This window comes from Pteronotus mesoamericanus, unplaced genomic scaffold (assembly GCF_021234165.1).
Source record: "Pteronotus mesoamericanus isolate MK-2021 breed Mesoamerican mustached bat unplaced genomic scaffold, CSHL_Meso_final contig_50, whole genome shotgun sequence".
Classification (NCBI taxonomy): domain Eukaryota; kingdom Metazoa; phylum Chordata; class Mammalia; order Chiroptera; family Mormoopidae; genus Pteronotus; species Pteronotus mesoamericanus.
The window spans coordinates 24,468,008-24,486,369 of NW_026555186.1; the positions used below are offsets into that span (position 1 = coordinate 24,468,008).

The 18,362-nt window shown below is 36.8% G+C and overlaps 1 protein-coding gene across 1 annotated transcript in view; it reads right to left on the reverse strand.

The window, feature by feature from the left end:
- Window positions 1-1,381: 1,381 nt before the first annotated feature.
- The window catches only part of CCDC125 (coiled-coil domain containing 125), a 30,146-nt gene continuing 13,165 nt past the window's right edge, over window positions 1,382-18,362 (reverse strand). Inside the window, exons 5-12 of the mRNA XM_054578456.1 lie at window positions 17,122-17,199; window positions 16,321-16,406; window positions 11,901-11,983; window positions 9,308-9,423; window positions 8,416-8,523; window positions 6,870-7,044; window positions 3,401-3,531; window positions 1,382-2,593 (exon numbers count right to left, since the gene is read on the reverse strand). Coding sequence (XP_054434431.1) covers window positions 2,285-2,593; window positions 3,401-3,531; window positions 6,870-7,044; window positions 8,416-8,523; window positions 9,308-9,423; window positions 11,901-11,983; window positions 16,321-16,406; window positions 17,122-17,199 — 1,086 coding nt within the window. The 3' untranslated portion in view covers window positions 1,382-2,284. The remainder of the gene's footprint in view (window positions 2,594-3,400; window positions 3,532-6,869; window positions 7,045-8,415; window positions 8,524-9,307; window positions 9,424-11,900; window positions 11,984-16,320; window positions 16,407-17,121; window positions 17,200-18,362) is intronic.

Genomic DNA, 18,362 nt, shown 5'->3' on the forward strand with positions numbered 1-18,362 from the left:
GCCTTCTATTTTTTATTGATTTTAGAGGGAGAAAGAAACATTAATTTGTTGTCCCACTTTATACCTACATTGGTGGTTTCTTCTATGTGCCCTGACCAAGGATCAAACCCACAACCTTGGTGTATCAGAACAATGCTGCAACCAACTGACGATCTGGCCAGGGCCCTTACCTTTTATTTTATAGGAAATTCTCATATATACAAGATCTGTGTATGGCCTTTTTTTCCTATTCCATTGACCTGCTGGTACCACACTGCTTTAAATAATGGACCTTTAAATTATCAGGACAATTTTTTAAAAAATAAATTTTACTTCTTTTTAGAGAGAGGGGAAGGGAGGGAAGAAGAGAGAGAAAAACTGTGCAGAAGATACACTGATCATTTGCCTCTTGCACACCCCCAACTAGGGACCTGGCCTACAACCTAGGCATGTGCCCTGACCAGGAATCAAACCAGCAACCTTTTGGTCTGCAGGCCGGCACTCAATCCACTGAGCCATGCCAGCCAGGATAGGGCAATACATTTTAATGTCTGATAACAATAGCTCTTCATCATTCCCCCTTTTTTAAAAATATATTTGCCCAGTTTTCAGCTTTTATTATTTAGTAATGCCAATTAAATGCTCTCCGTTTAACACAACTGTAATTTGTTTATATAGTAACTGTATACTCTACTATTACCTATGTAAGTAGTATTTAGTGTAGCCATATAGCTTTTCATCACAGATCATAATTAGATAAGTTTTATTATAATTGCTGACAATGTAATACATTTCTTTCAACATAATTGTAGTGATACAAATTTAGCAATATTCCCAAAAGGTATTAAGATATTATTATGATGTAATATTTATGAAAACAAATTAAATGGTCTAAAATTTAGCATCAAAACCAAGAAGTTAATTCAAACTGGTCTTAGTATCACAATTCTGTGTAGATCTGGCTACACAATGTCAACACTTTGTAAGAAAAGAGAAAACTATGAAGAGAACTAGCTATGACTTTGAATATACTTCTACCAAAGTACCACCATAGTAACTTTTTTTTTAAAACATTTTATTTATTTATTTTTAGAGAGGGGAAGTGAGGGAGAAAGAGAGGGAGAGAAACATCAATGTGTGGTTGCATTTCATGAGCCCCCTGGCTGGGGACCTGGCCTGCAACTGGCCTGCATGTGCCCTACACTGGGAATCGAACCAGTGACCCTTTGTTTCACAGGCCAGTGCTCAATCCACTAAGCGACACCAGCTAGGGCCGTAGTATCTTTTAATTAAGATTAACTTAAGGAAAATATTTTAAACTTTATGTGACAAATGAAAAATCCTGAAAAACAAATAAAACAAGATAAGTGTATTTAAAAAATTACATTCACTCCTAGGCATTGTTATTTCTTAGAGCATTCATTTACATTGTATTGGTGCTTGAGCCAAAGATCCCCACAGTCAATCTAAATAGTTAAATAATTTTTGTTTTTCTCAAAATATTGGGTTGGCCAAAAGTTCATTTGGTTTTTCTCCATAAAATAAAAAGACAAATTTTTCACTTTCACTAATAACTTTATTGATTTGGCTATTTTGAGTATGTCTGCTATCTCCCGTGTTATATAGCATGATTGTTTTCAATTTATGTCTCAGTTTGCTCACTATCAATTTCAACTGGTCTAACAGACTGTGGAGTATTGTCCAGTTACAAATCTCCTGCAGGAAACGTCACAAACCACTTTTAACCATCAGTCACAGTACCTCCTACATACACTGTACAAATCTTGTTCTGCATTTCTGTTGCAATTTTACCTTTCTTGAAATAATAAAGCATAATATGTCAAAAATGTGATGGATTTTCTTCCATCTTCAATATTAAAATGGCTACATAAAAATTCACCAATTTTGATAGGTTTTTTTTAATGCACACTGATATGACAGCTGTCACAATACAATCTAACAAAATTGTTTCAAATGAAGTTAAAAACAACTAAGCACTACTAGAGCCATCTAACAGGGAAAAAAAACTTTTTGGCCAACCCAATACAATAATATTTTTGTTTTTAAATTGTTGGTAAATACTGAAAATTTTATAAAATATAGTAATGTATTTTATAAATAAAATAGTCTACACAGAGTACTAATAAATTCTTGTAGAAAACATTTGAGTATTTAAGCTGCCTTCTAAAATCTAGAAATAACCAGAAAACATACAGCTTCTGAAGATGTAGCAATGTTTACGCAATCTTTTTTCAAAGTCTCTTGATACAAACAGTTCTCGGTTCTAATTTCAACTGGGTTGTCTTCAAAACATGATATTTGATGGCAAAGAATGGGATCTTTTCAGAGTTCTTGTGCGATTTTGACCTGTATGAAGATGCTGGATTGAACAGATACAGCCCACAGAATTCAAAATTCGAACACTTGAAGGTACAGAATCACGCAAAACAGAGAATTCTGTAGTTTTCTGCTGGGGGAGTTTTAATGGAAAACTGTCTTTTGTGGGATTTTTTCCTTTATTCCCTTTTGAGCCAGTGGCTTTATCTTCCAACGCCCGAGCAAGCATGTAACTAACTTTTCTTTGATGAGCCAAAGCTTCTTCTTTATCATTCAGCTGCATGCACATAAATTTTTTAAAAATGCCAGTTAGTCAGTAAATAATAATACAGAGCTATAGTGAGAAGTATTTTATCAAAATGTTCATTCTCTAATCTATCAGGTCAATCAATATGAATAAATTAATTAGGTGTCCACCAATTCCCAAGCATTATGCTCTATGTTATTTAGGATATTTTTTAAAGAATAGAAAACTACTACTGAAAATTTTGTCATCCAAAGGGGTGGCAGAAATATATATATGTGTGTGTGTATATATATAAATATATAAAATCAACCTGTACTTATCTCTGTAAAAGAATGTTGAAGTTACTTATATATAAAATTGTTTTTATATATTTATATGCAAATAAATAACTTTAACACTCTCGTATAGATAAGTATGTTCATATAATGTGAGTCTCTTACCCCAGTCATCTGTGAAATGAGGATAAAAGGGCTGATTTCAAGCTTGTGGTAATGCTTAAAGGATATATTGTGAGAGGAAGTGGATGAACACCTTAAAAATTCCTGAGTAAAGAGAAGGCCCTGTCTTGAACTATGTATTTAAGTGCAGAAGACATAGATGCCTGGAGTTAATTATGGGAAGCGGCCATTTTTCAGAGGTGGAGCTTTAAACTTGCGCAGGAAGAACAGGGATGGGGAAGTGGAAAGAGCACGCTGAGAGTTTAAGGAGTTGAAGGCTGTAACTCTGGCGGAGGGTCTGGGGAAAGGGCATAAAAGGCAAGTGTAGAGTGGCAGAGTAGAATTAATAGGAAGCAAACATTCGCTTAACCACAATCAAAAAGAAAGTGAAGATACCAACCAAATCTATTAGCATCTTAAAGACTTCCCGAGGATTGTCCTGGTCTTCAGTCCTCTTAGAACTGTTTTCTGAAGGGAGCATCCGCATCAGTTTCTGCCCTAAGGTCTTCTTAGTCCTTTGTGATAGCAATCCTAAAATAGAATGTGAAAAGCCAGCTGAGACATAAAAAGGACACTCACGGGTGTAGAACTTCCCTGTGAAAAGAGGTATGAACCAGGGCTACTACATTCCTCAGTCAGGAGGCTGTCCTTCTCAAGTAACCGTGAGCACAGCTGAGTCAGGTGGCACAGTGGGGCGGGAAGAGCACAGTCTTTAGAGCCAGGATGATAAACGCAAGGCCAGGGTCGCGGCAAGAAGCCAGAGCAACGCCCTGCCCTTCTGTCACATCCTGTCTGTTGCTGCTGCTCAGCTCACAATGGCTGCCCCCGGAAGGGAATGCAGCCCATGCGACCAGATCATCTAAGTCTTCCAGAGGAGCCAGCAATCCAGATTTGTATTTGATATTGTCCAATTTTAAATGTCAGCCACTTGCCCACATTATTGGAGAATACTGTGAAGACCCAACAAAATGTCTACAAGCCAGTGGCCCCTGAACCATGCAAACTCTGCTTCAGAGTCAGAAAGACCTGGACTTGAATCCTCATTTAGTCACTTAACTAATTGCATGCCCTTGGACGAGCGCTCTGAGCTTCATTTCCTAAGCTCTAGAATTAGAGCATCAGTGCTTCTGCCTCAGGGTCGCTGTGCCATTAAACCACAGAGCATCTGCCGCTGGAGAAGAGCAGGCAGTTAGCGGTTACTGGGTACAGAGTTTCTGTTTGAGATGAAAGAGTTCTGGAAATGGATAGTGGTGATGGTTACACAACAATGTGAATGTGCTTAATGTTACTTAAAAATGGTTAAAGTAGTAATGACTACCCCCCCTGTACCCCCAAAAATCCATGAAAGCATCTAGCCCAGGTACTGACAATGTTGAAAGTCCACATCCTGAAAAGTGTACACTAATGCTCTGCTTCTTCCATAGAAAGGAAACAATTTGTAATACAAGGTACAAAATTTGTAGATTTATACAATGAAAATTTCAAGATTACTTTTGAAATGCTTTGTAAACGGAGAACAGAGAGCAGATAAAACGCAGTGACTCGGGTTCACATCTGACCTCTTCCGCAAGCAACTGTGGCAAAACGGAAACAAACACCAGGCAAGAGATGCGCTTGGCAACTCTGAGAAGTGGACAAACTGCCTCTATTTTCAGTTTTAAAAAGAAACTAGGCTCATAAACTATAACTCAGAACTTGTCTAAGATGCCATTCAAGAAGAAAAGTGGATGGCTTAAGTGTTAATCACACATAAGAAAATGAACTGTAATAATCATCCTGTACTGGTTCAGATTATTGGGAATATACTAGTAAAATGAATCAAAATCTTGTCACTAAGAAGCTCACAGTCAAGAGTTACTGAAGCTTTTAAGGACTTGTAAAGGCTTTTCAGAATGAATCAATTCTTTAAATTCTCTTCTAAGTTTCTCAGTACCTTAACAGAAAACCAAGATTGGGAGCTATACCTCTCAAATCATTTTCTATGGAAAAGTCCCTGAGTTTTATCCCTAGCCAAGAAAGGCAGGAATTCTGGGAAATAAAATGAGTACAAACTCAAACGTTCAAATGAATACAAATGTACCTCTTAAAAACCCCGTTTGCACCTGCATAGTACTATCCTTCTGGCCAGCCTTCACGCATACCTGGGGGCCCCCTATGAAGGCGACAGAATGTGATAAGCTTTCATCAGATTACTTTAATCATGTCTTTTCCCTCCTTTTCTTTCTCTCATCACTCTTTTCCCTACATTCCATCAAAACAAGATAGATAGATGTCCAAATGGATTTGCCTTCTGTTAACAACACAGAACACCGAGGTTGTTGGCAAAGGGTTCGCCTTTGAAACATTTGCACTCTGGCTGCTATCAAGGGTGCAGCTGACAGAAGAGATGCCTCAGGAAGATCACCTACACATTTGTTATCCATGTGGAACTAGATATTCTTAAATGTTTCCTACTGATTCCTGAAAGGCTAAATGCATGGACTATTTCCCTGGCAAGATCACCTTCCTTGAGTTGGACATTGAAGTTACACCTTAAGTTTTTGTCAAGGAATTATTATAGAAGACAGTCATATAAATATTGATTTTGTATTTACCATAAATTACTGTTGAGGACTTAGCCATCATATTAGCTTAATGGCCTCTGTAAGTCTCATGTCACAAAAACTTTTAGAATTTCAGGACGATGGGGAATGCCTCTTTAAGAGTGAGAGTTGAAGAACAGATTTCCCTTTTTTGCCTGGACTTCCACCTGATGAACACTCTAAGTATATAGCTTGTATAATCTTTTTTTAACCTATGTTCATAGTTCTTATTTACTACTATTCTTATTGTCCCTTCTCACCATTTCAGCAAAGGGATGAATAAAGTTTAGTTAATCTAAAATTTGCAACACTAGACCATATACTATTGCTAATAAGTACTATTTGAAAAGAAAAATTTCAAACAAAATTGTTATCTACTATTTAAGGTTTCATACTTAATATTACAAGGTGCTTACTAGTCCTCAAGTTCATCTTAAAATGAGATATATTGGACTGAGGATTATGGATATTAACATATTAGAAAATATTTGGAAATCAGTCATCAGAATTTCAGTACTAAAACATTCAAATTTCTTATAAACTTCACTTTAATCTTTCTTGACTGATAAATGGTTTCAAATTAAAATTTTAAACAGAAGCAATATGAATTCTGAACAATATCGATAAATGAAAACTGATGCTGACCTTTTAGAGAAACTAAATTTTCTTTTAAAACAGCTAATTTGTAGATATTGGATCACCTACTTCAATTGTAATTTAATTCTCTCATGTCATTTTCATATATTCTGTTTACTCTAATACAGTAATACTTAAATATGGCCATGAACTTTGATAGGCTTGTGAACCTAAGCCTTAACTTCTGTTTTATTTATTAGAAGAATATTTTATTAATTTGTCCAACTTATTTCCTCTACCCCAAAATGTCTCCTCCAAAGTCACACATGTCAAGAAAGTTTAATTAGATAGATATATTTAATGTGGAGTTTCACTGTCATTTTCAGTATTTCTTCCCTCCTGGTAGTTTTCCCATAATCATCTAGTGCACTTACTCTTTCCTCCACTAAATATGGTCTTGCTTCAATGAACTAGGAGAGTTCTAAAAAGGATTCTCCTGTTATTTTATGGTTTTGTTGCTCCTAATAGCTTATCTGCATGTGTAACATCCAATGACACCTTTCTTCCTATGGAGACTAAATTTTAAAATAAATCACAACCCTATGCAAAATTTCAATTATGTTACCCATTGTATTAAATGTGCTTAATCAAATTATAACCAAAAATAACTGAAATTACACGTGATTTATTGCCATAATAGTTCATATTTACCATCCTCTTTAACTTGCTTCCAGTTTATCCATTTTGTTTCTTTTTTACACATTTTATCCATTTGTGTCAATCTTAGTGCCTGGTCATTTTTCCTCATTAATTGTTGCTCAAATGCAATTCTGAATGCATCTGCCATTATGTATGCTTCTTCTTTACTCTTCTGCAAAAGATCCAGCTGGTTTTGAAAGAAAGTTTGAGGGATGTCAGAGGAAAATCAGAATAATTCTTGCCTGAATGCTAAATCAGATTAGCAAATGCAATCTCCCTGCCTAGCACGGGTCTGCGGTCTGTCTTTGGTCTATTTTATCTGCCTTAATCCTTGCCAGTTCTCCTTTGCAGCAATGGCCCACTCTGAACTAGAATACCAGACATTTCCTTTGTAGTGCCCTCAATTCTCTGTTAATTCAACTCTTGGACCCCATTCTCCTAGACAGGCCCTGTGTGTGTTCTTCCCAACTAGGAAGAAGGGGGGATACCAGAGCCTGCATTTTAGTACTGCCTTGGGTTGGCTATTGCAGACAATAACACTGAAAATAATTTTGAATATCATCTTTCCAATACCCCCTATATATAGTTGACCCTGACTCTGATCTATATAATTTTATGCTATTCCTAGTGAATTGTTAATGTTTAGCTGTTAGCTTTTCTATATAGTCTGAAGACTTTAAATACCATACCTTCAGTAAAGGTAAAGCATTTTTAAAATTATGGTCCATGCACTGTATTTGTTATTAAAGCCTAATTACAATGGCAGCTATCATTTGATTAAATGCTGGGCATTGCTAAACATATGTCTGCTTCCTCCATTTTTTACAACCCTCCAAACTAGTTATTGAAAGCGATGGATCTAACATTCAAACCTAAGTCTTGCTAGTACAAAAATTCCTTCCACGGTACCTTGCTGCTTTTCTAATAAGCTTCATGTTTAATGACCCATTAATCAGTATTGAGGATCCTAGTAATTTTAAGCATAAGTGCACATTTTCCTCTAATACAGCAATTTTCAACCTTTTTGATTTCATGGCACATACAAACTAATTACTCAAATTCTGTGACACAGCAAAAAATAATTTTTTGCAAACCTAACAAAAATAGGTATGATTTTAATTCTTTCACACTGGATGGCTATTGTTGTGTTGGCTGTTGTCATTTTTTATTTGACAATCTAAGGGAAAAGAGGTCAGTGTCCCTGACTAAATTTAAAAATTCTTGCAGCACACTGGTTGGAAATCACTACTCTAATATATAGTGATTTTACAGCCCTGTACAAACAAAAGAAATAGAATTTAGGAAATATTAACTATAATCTTAGGCAAACAACGTTGTGTGTCTACAATGTTGTGTCAAGTACTATTTGTATTCCGGAATCATGAAATAAATAAAACACAGTTTATAAGTTAATGCTATTATATAAAATTAAGTGTAAGTTCCATCACCAATGGCTACTAAAATGAAGCTAGTCATTGCAGATAATTCCATTTATTCTACTATTAATAGAGAAACAAAACCAAAGTTTTGTTTGAGCTGGAGAAGCATTTCCTCTTACCTCTTGTTTGAGCTGGAGAAGCATCTTCTGAGCAGACGCTGCCATTTGGGCGCAGGAACAGGGGCTCCCTCCAGGACCAAGACAAAGGCAGGCTCCAAGGACTGTGAGCTTTAAATCCAAAAGCACTGTCCGTTACTAAGTGTTGCACAGCTTGGCTGGACACAAATGCAGGGGCACACCCACACATACCCATGCACATTTCTAGTCCAGCATCTGATTCAAAGAAACTGGAGAGGAAAACAGAAATGCAAGAAAGCTGAGGCCAGGGTCTCAGGATCCAAGTGAAGATTAATTACATGCAAATGAGGAAAGAATGTTGTTACTTGGAACAAAAAATTAATGGAATTCCATCTTCTTTCTTTTCACTCTCCACCTTCACCTTTAACCTGGCACGAGTTTCGCATAGTTCTGAGTCCTGGGCAGGAGGACCGTGACCTAGTGAAGCAAGTACTAACATGCACGGCGTGGACTTCCTGTGACTCTGCACCTGGCCCCTGGCCAGCACTCATCCCGGCCTGCTCCTGTCAAGGAGAGTTGCCTTTCAGAAATCACTGAATTTTAATGTCAGTGAGAAAAACAATCATCTGTCCACTCATTAAAAAAAAAAAGTCTATGATTATGTAATGCGAGACCTTACTAACATAACTTCTGCTAAAACTATAGAAACAAAGAATAAAAGGAAGGAGGTGACTAGTATATCCCTTAATGTCCAAGAATGTCAAGCTGGAGAGGTACGGTACCAGTAGGACAGGAACTGACCTGGGCAATCCATGGGCCTCTCAGTCTCAAATTGCTAAGTATGGGGCTGTCCTAGAACATGTAACAGATGGTGATGGTGGAAAGGAAAGTAGAAAATTTCCATCCTGCTAAGCTTTCATACCCGCTTACCTACCTCAAGACCTGAAACCTCTGCAAAGTCACTTTTATCATTGCATGTGGTTTCCTGAACCATCTTCTGCTGTTTGACATCAAGCATCGCAAGGGCTTCCAGATACTGTTGATTCAAACCTAGGAAGGGCCATACAAGAAAGCATTAGTTTTGAGGGCTAACTCTAGCCTCACCTAATCTTGTTACATCAGTGTCTATACTCATTTCTTATAAGCAATGCATATACAACATGCATTGCCCACAAAATTTGGCCCCATTCAGAAAATCTGATAGAATAGTGGGTATCTAAAATGTTATTACTTCTAACTGGAAATAACTTTGCAGTGAAAGTCTGGTCTTCATTTGCTCTTGGAAAATTTTTATCATTTTCAAAGAGAAAACATACAAAGGCAAATTATTCAGAGACTTTGTAGCTAGTGAGACAACCAGAAGATGGGATCTCATATGTTGTATTATGTCCAATGTACCAGCAATCCAAACTCTGTAAGAGTTTTCTATTGACAGTTTTCTCAAACCATTTAGAACAAGGGCTCAGCTATCTACTGGAGAGCAGGAAACAATAACCTTTTCCTTCTTCTTGCAGGGTGGAGTGGTAGGGAGGAAGGGGAGGGGTTGTGGTTATGAGCAGCTTCTGTCTGGAGAACTAACCTCATAGAGGAGAAACTTCCATCTGCTCAAATCACCGGTATCAAGAAGCACCATGCGTGTGCAATTCTCACACGGGACATTGCCGCAACTCACTCAGCCACACTCTGTATGGTGCCTCCCTCAGGCCCATGACCGGATTTAGAGCTCATTTTGTCCCTTTCAAACCACCACTTTAAAATAGTTTTTGCTCAGAAGGGAAAATCAACATCTCCAAATCTCATTAAAAGTTGGTATCACTTTATCATCCTTAAATACTTTAGTATTCTTTTCAATTTTTTAAATATGTTTTGAAGTTTTTAAAAGATTTTATTTTTATTTATTTTTAGAGAGAGGGGAAGGGAGGAAGAAAGAGAGAAACATCAATTGGATGCCCCCAACTGGGCACCTGGCCTGCAGCCCAGGCATGTGCCCTGACCGGGAATCAGGCCGGTGACCTTTTGATTCACAGGCCGGCACTCAGTCCACTGAGTCACACCAGCCGGGGCTTAAAGTTTTTATTAAATTTAATGGGGTGGCATTGGTTAATAGGATCAAATAATATTCTTTTATTAATTTTTGTCATAAAGTGGTTTATTATATATGGGGGGGGGGTGTATACACATGTATACCCCTGACCCTTTAACAACACGGGTTTGAACTGCACAGGTCCACTTATATGTGATTTTTTTTTCAATAAATATACAGTGGGCCCTCCTTTTTCCCAGATTTCCCATGTGCTGATTCAACCAAACTTGGAATGAAATACAGTTTTCAACCCATGGCTGGGAAGCCGTGGAGGCAGAGGGCTGATTGTATGCATTATTCTATGCCATTGTATATGGGGGATCTGAGCATTCATGTACTTGGTGTCCCTAGCGGTGGGGTCTGGGACCGATCTCCCATAGACACAGAGGGGCGATTTAAGTGTTAGGGGGTCCAAAGTTTTATGCAGATTTTTTGACTGCACAGGGGTCGATGCCCCAACACGCTGGTGTTGTTCAAGGGTCAACTGCATGTGTAAAAAATTTCACATTTCAAATTCCTAATGAGTCAAATAATATCTTGAAAAATTAAGAATAATTGTATTAGGAATAAAGTCACAGAAGACACTTTTAAGGAAAATAATGTTAAATACACAATTATAAACTTTTCCTACTAGTGTCTCAATAAACTATATATCTATATTCAGGTTCCTCAAATATCAGGTACTGTACCATTTTGTTTCACATTGAGTATGAAAACTAAATGATAAAGGAGGAATAGGTCTCAAGTTTTGTTTTGGACTAATGGAAATGTTATAGAACTAGATGGTTGCACAACATTGTGAATGGTATGAGTTGTTCATTTTTTTAAAGTTTTTTTAAAATTATATATTGGTTTTGGGTGTGTAGCTTAGTGGTTAGACAATCATACCCTATATAATGTCCCCCATGATATTTCCAATATCCCAACTAGTACCATACATAGTTATTACAATGCTATTGACTATATTTCCTATGCTTTACTTACTTTCCTGTGACTATTTTATAACTACCAATTGAATTGTTTACTTTTTAAAATTTACTGATTTAGAGAGATAGAGGACAGAGGAGAGGGGGAGAGGGAAATATCAATTTGTCATTCCACTCAGTCATGCATTCATTGGTTGATTTTTGTATGTGCCCTGACTGGGGATCAAACCCATAACCTTGGTGTATTGGGACTATGCTCTAATCAACTGCTACCTAGGCAGGGCTGAATTGTTCATTTTTAAATGGTAATTTTGTTGTGTGAATTTCACCTAAAATAGATTTTAAATTTAAAAAAACCTAAATGATACATTTCTTCTATTATCCTTAAAATATATTACTTGGAAATACTAGCACTTTGTCTCTATCGGTATGTGTTCTAAGCATATGACACTCTATATAAAATGAATCTTTCAATGTAATATTTTTAAAGAATCATCAAAATACCATTCTTTACTTACGTGCATTTTCAGACTTCAGCATTTTAATTTCTTCTGTTTTTAGTTTCAAAGTTTCTTTGAGGACTGCATTTTCACAGTTTAGCCTGGAAAAAAGTACCCTCCAAATAACCAAACATAAGCACTTTGTACTTAACTACGAATATTTTAACCCCATAATTAGAGCACAAAATCTTAAATATAATTTTTTAATTTAAAGATTTTTATTTATTTATTTTTTTAAGAGGGAGGAAGGGAGGGAGAAAGAGAGGGAGAGAAACATTGTTGCGCAAGAGAAACATGGATTGGTTGCCTCTCACACACCCCAAACTGGGGACTGGCCACAACCCAGGCATGTGCCCTGACTGGGATTCAGAGTGGCGACCTTTCAGTTCCAGTCCAGCGGCTCAATCCACTGAGTCACACCAGCCAAGATGCAAAATTTTTTTGTAATTAAAACCAGCAGACAGACCTTCTGGTCATTCTGTGACTATATAAAATATTTGTCAAGACATTTTGTAGCGATGTTTGGGCAAAATGTTATATGCTGTGCTCAGGACTGTGAGCAGATCATTAAAACAGTGGTCATGAAGTTAATGCTTCCCAATTAAAACTAAACGTAAATCTCAGGCATTCTGTTTCCACGATTAACAAATTAATACAACATGAAATCCAGTTCTAACACAAGATGTGTAGCTCCTGAGGAAGAAGGCACCTTTGTAAGTACAACCACTTTTTAAGAACTTCAGATGAGTTTCAAAATGAATTCTGATGACCTCTAAGGTTATGAGGACATTCTTCAAATGCTCACAAACATTTTATTAGATTCACTTAAATTACTTTATAAATTACTATATAAACTGTAATTTAAAAAAATAACTACTCAGTCAAATGCATTAACTTCGCTATCTGGTTAACTATTTTTGTGCAGACCTCATAATAAGTATCCCCTGCCTCCTCTGCTTAATTGACAAGTACCTGAAAAGGCAATCTATCAACAAATTAGGTAAAGAACACTATCAAACATTAAAACATATAATATATTCTCTTGAGGAGACTGTATGGAAACAGGCACTTGTGCTGCTGGTAGGAATGCAAAGTGCTAGAAGACTTACAGAGAGGAATTTGGCAACATCTAATACATCAATGTATGCATTCACCTTCTGACGCAGCAATTCTACTTCTAAGAATTCACCCTTAAAAAATACATCTCCAACAACACAATGTATATACATCAAGGTTATTTATTACCATATTGTATATACTCGCAAAATACCGGAAACAATCTAAGTGCCGATATATAGGAGAATGGTTGATTGCAGAGTGTATGGCACATCCACACAAGGGAGTGATTTCCAGGATATATTATTAAATAGGAAAACCAAAGTGCAAAAGAATATTTACAGTAAATTGTCTTTTGTGCAAGAAAGAAGGGAAAATAAGAAAACATAAATATCTGCCCGTTTGTGCAAACAGAAACACAGGAAGGATAAATCAGAGAATACTAAGACTGGTCATCTGCAGATGGGGAGGGGAATGAAGGACCAGGGGGTGGGAATGGGGGAGAGAATGGCACCTCTCTGAATATACCCTTCTGACGACTCTGACTTTTGAAAGCATGTTATTGTTTTACAAAGTCAAAAATAAATAAAATATCCCTAGCCAGGTGGCTCAGTTGGCTGGAACATCATCTCATACACCAAAAGGTTGTGGGTTTGATTCCTGGTCAGGGCATATACCTAGGTGGCAGGTTCGATGCCCAGTTGGGGCATGTACAGGAGGCAACTGATAGATGTTTCTCTCTCACATCAATGTTTATCTCTCTTTCCTTCTCTCACTCCCTCCCCTCCCCCTTCCTCTCTCTCTAAAATCATAACCATTTTCTCAGGTAAGGATTAACAAAAAAAATAAGTAAATCAACAGCATGGTGAAAACAACTCTAAAACAGCATACAAACTGTAACAAATTGATCTTAAATGAATAGCATTAACAATATTACAGAGAAAAAAGAAGAAACTATCAAGTAACTTTTGAACACAGGATTTTTAACACCCTCAGGCTGAAAAGAAAACTATATACAAGTATTGAACTCTGGTTGGTAGGTTTGATTTTGCAATGGCATGTACAGAAATTCTAAGGCTACTTTCTATTGTCTATGTGGGAAAAATAAGTAAATATATTGAGTAATAGGAGCCAGGTTTCTCACTGTGGGAGTTATAAATGTGGAAAGGACAAAGCTAAAAAGATCTCCTTGGTGGTAGCCTAGAATTGGAAATATGGGTATGAACTCAAGGTTTTTAATAGATTGACAGATGAGAGATACTAGATAGATAGATGATGATAGGCAGATAGACAGATGCTAGATAGATGACAGAGAGATGACAGAGAGAGAGAGAGAGAGAAAGAGAGAGAGAGAGAGAGAGTGTGTGTGTGTGTGTGTGTGTGTATTTTCCAGCTCCGTTCCTTGAGAGGACGTTCAATCACTGACTCCCCAGTAGCAATGAGCTTACCCAGTGCTCAGATCTTGATTTCCAAACACCATTCCCCACTAAAAGGATCAAAGCAATGCCTAATACTGTGGGTATTCCGAACTTGAATATCTTGTACCAGAAAGCAAGAAAGTGCTAAAGGAATGATAGGAAAGTGTCAAAAAGCCACTGAAGCAAGTTTGATGGCACTCCCATTGACTACAGTTGTAAAATTTTAGGCATCAAAAGAAATTATGATAGTAATAGTTCTAACACGCTGAATAATACAAGAATCCATGAGCTCATATTCATATAAACAAACAAAAAACCAAATGAGAAAAAGAAAATTTCTTTCTTACAGTAAGATGTCAATACTTGTAGAAGGAATGATGGAATTCAAAAATTGCCATTTGGCAACCATCGCAGTAATAATTTCTTCAGGCAGAATAATCAGTGGATGTAAAAACTAGTGGGTGAAAGTCTGATGAGTAACAATAGATTTACATAATTTCAAAGTATCTCCCCACAAAATGCTCATTATTTACAAGGGGGAAATTGTGACTGCAGTGTAGAATGAGGACAGATGCCACACCTACACCAAGTGATCAAGATTCACATCCTGGGAATGGGACAAAGCAACATCTCATGCCTCCTGATATTTTGCGCTGAGAATACAACCTTGCTTCAGGGGTTATCCTGCCCAAAATGCATGGCCTGAATTTGATCCAGAAACAAGACATGCCCACTGTGGGTCACTCTACAGAAATACCTGGCCTATCCTCTCAAAAACTATCAAGGTGATAAAAGACAAAGAAACACTGAGGAATTGTTTCATATAAAAGGACACTAAAGTTTAGACTTGACAACCACATGCAATGAGTGATTCTGTATTGGATCCTAAACAGGCGACATTTTTTTCCTCTCTTTTGCTATAGGGCATTATTAGGATAATTGGCAAATATAAATAAGGCCTACAGATTAATAAACAGTGTTGGTTTTTATAATTATGTTATGGTTTTTAAAGAGAATGTCCCTGTGACTTACTCTTATGGTTCAGAAAAAATTCTATCTTTATCTACATATTCAACTACAAAGAGAAAGAATGATAAAGGACAAAAATTTCAACAATCTTAGTGAAAGTTATGTGAGAATTTCATTGTATTGTTCTTAAAAGTTTTTTGTAAAACAGTTATCTCAAATTAGAAGTTAAGAAATAATAAATTAAAAATTTAAGTAATAAAGCCATCTATAACCAAGGTATCAAATAAATTTCTCAATGACTGATCTTATAAAAAGTATTTGTTAAAATTAAAGTTATTAAAAATCACACTAATGAAAGAGTTGCTCAAAAGATTTTGTTTGAAAAAACAGCATCAATGCTAAAATAACTTGGAAAACAATGACTCTTACACTGTATTTGAAAATACATGACAACAAACTCACAACTATCAACAAGTGAGCATAAAAAACAAAACCAAAAACTAAGCAAACAACTAAGACAGGAAAAGAATCACAGAAATGGAGATCATGTAGAGGGTTATCAGTGGCGAGAAGGAGGGAGGAGAATGGGAGAAAAGGTACAAGGAATAAGAAGCATAAATGGCAGGTACAAAATAGACAGGGGAAGGTTAAGAATAGTATAGGAAATGGAGACGCCAAAGAACTTCTATGTACGACCCACGGACTAAGTGGGGAATGCTGGGGGGGGGGGGCACGGTGGAGGGGGCTAAAGGGGAGGAAAAAATGGGACAACTGTAGCAGGATAATCAATGAACTTAAAGAAAATCCAGTTTATATTATATATTTTTAAAAATAAAATTAGAACCAACAAAGATATGGAGCTGGCAAGTGGATAAGCAATAAGAGTTTTATAATATTTACTGTTAGCTCAAAGACAGAGGAAGCCTAAGCTACATTTCAATTACACACACCTGAAAGATTTCCAAAGAAAAACTATGGAATAATAATATACAAACCTGTCAAACTTTTGGGTCCAAGATTCCTCTATATTTTTAAATCTATTCTGGTCAAATTCTATTTTCCACTGCAAGGCATTTATTTCCTATAGGAAGAAAATAGCACTTTCATGGAAAACTTTACAAAATCACTTCAGGACATTGGGAATAGCTGAAATAAATCATCTAATCATTTCATAGAAATAGGTTAAAGAGGAAAAAAACACTAATCATTGCTCAGAAAGAGTCTATGACATTTGTAAACCCATATAACATGCCGCTTAAGCACTCAAAAGAGCTTTGCCTAAACTTCCTTATTGTAAGAGAAATTACAAGTTGTTTAACTTAAAAGTGTGCTGGTCCAAACCTACGTGTCTCATTATCCCTACCCTCAACCTGTGCAGGCTCCACAAGCAAAATACACTGGAAGTCTGAGCCAGGGCTGTCCCACCAAGGGAGGGCACAACAGGCACAGGAGGCACGTGACCTTTGAAGGCAATTCCTAACTACCTTTTCAGTGAAGATGAGGTGGTCTGAAAGGGGAGGCTCTGGAAGCAGAGGAAGAAGAGAAGAAAAATAGGAGGTATCAACTTGGCAGGCCTCCCCTACCTTAAAATGGGGAAATAAAGGAAACCGTAACTCTTTGCCCATTTGACAACCTGTTTTGGAGTACAAGCTCCAAAAGGGAAGGAACCGTATAAAGTTGAAGCACACCTAGCAGAGGTATGTGCAAATGACATATCCGTTAGTGAGGTGGCCTTTAAGGAAATTCTGTTTGAAAGCTTTTTGGATTAAACAAGTCTAAGCTAAAAATGCAAATACCTTCTCCAAGGATCTCTTTTGTTCCACAGTTTTTTGAAGTAGCACCTGGGTATGACTTGTGGCTTTGCCAAATATTGCCTAAGAAAAATAAAAATCATATCAGTATAAATTAAATTTCCAATTACTCCTATATGCACAAAACGTTCACTTTTTTTTTTTATCCTCACTCGAGGGTACATTTATTAATGAGAGAGAGAGAAGAAGGAAGGGAGGAAGGGGAAGGGAGAGGGAAGGGAAGGGAAGAGAAAAGAGAAGAGAAATCAATGTGAGAGAAAAACATCTATAGGTTGCCTCCCTCATGCACCCCTGGGGACCAAACCAGCAACCTGGGTATATGTCCTGACCGGGAATCAAACCTTCGAGCCCTGGCCAGGTGGCTCGGTTACTTGGATTGTCCTCCTGTACATCAAAAGGTTGCAGGTTCAATTTCTGGTCGGGCCCAAAGGAGAGGCAACCAAATGATGTTTCGCTCTCTCTCAAATTAATAAATACATGTATTTTTTTAAAACTGTTACCTTTCGGTGCACAAGATGACAATAACCCACTGAGCTACACTGGACAGTGCTGAAGTTCACATTTTTATATTAAAGCAATAGAAAATTAATTTGAGATGAGAATTTCCACAGAGACCATTATTTTGTGGCGTGTTTGATCGTTCAAAAGTCAGAAGATCTTGGTTTGGGTCTTTCCCAATGAAGGTGAGAATGCATGAAAGGATTTTCCATACAAAGACTTGTACAAAAACATTCACAGTACCATTATTCATAATGGCCAAAAAGTGGAAACCTAAATGCCCATCCACTGGTAAGTAGTTAAACAAAATGTGCTGTATCTATATAATGGAATATGAGTTGGCAATTAAAAGGAAGGAAGTACTGCCACATGCAACACCATGCTTGAACCTCAGAAACATGCTAACTAAAAGAATCCTGACACATATTGTATGATTCTATCTATACTAAATAGAAAAGGCAAATCTATAAGAAAGTAAGTAGATTAGGGATGACATTGGGGAGTGACTGCTAAGGTGTATGAGGTTCCTTTTGGGGTGCTGAAAATATTCTAAAATTATTGGGGTGATGGTTGCGCAACTCTTAAGTTTAGTAAAAGTGAACTGCATGCTTAAAATGAGTGAATTTTATAGCATGCAAATTATACCTCAGTAAAGCTGTTAGAAAATTTAAACCTCAAAAAGAAACTGAATTATATCAAGCATTGCTGCTTTTGTTTTAAAAGCTAAA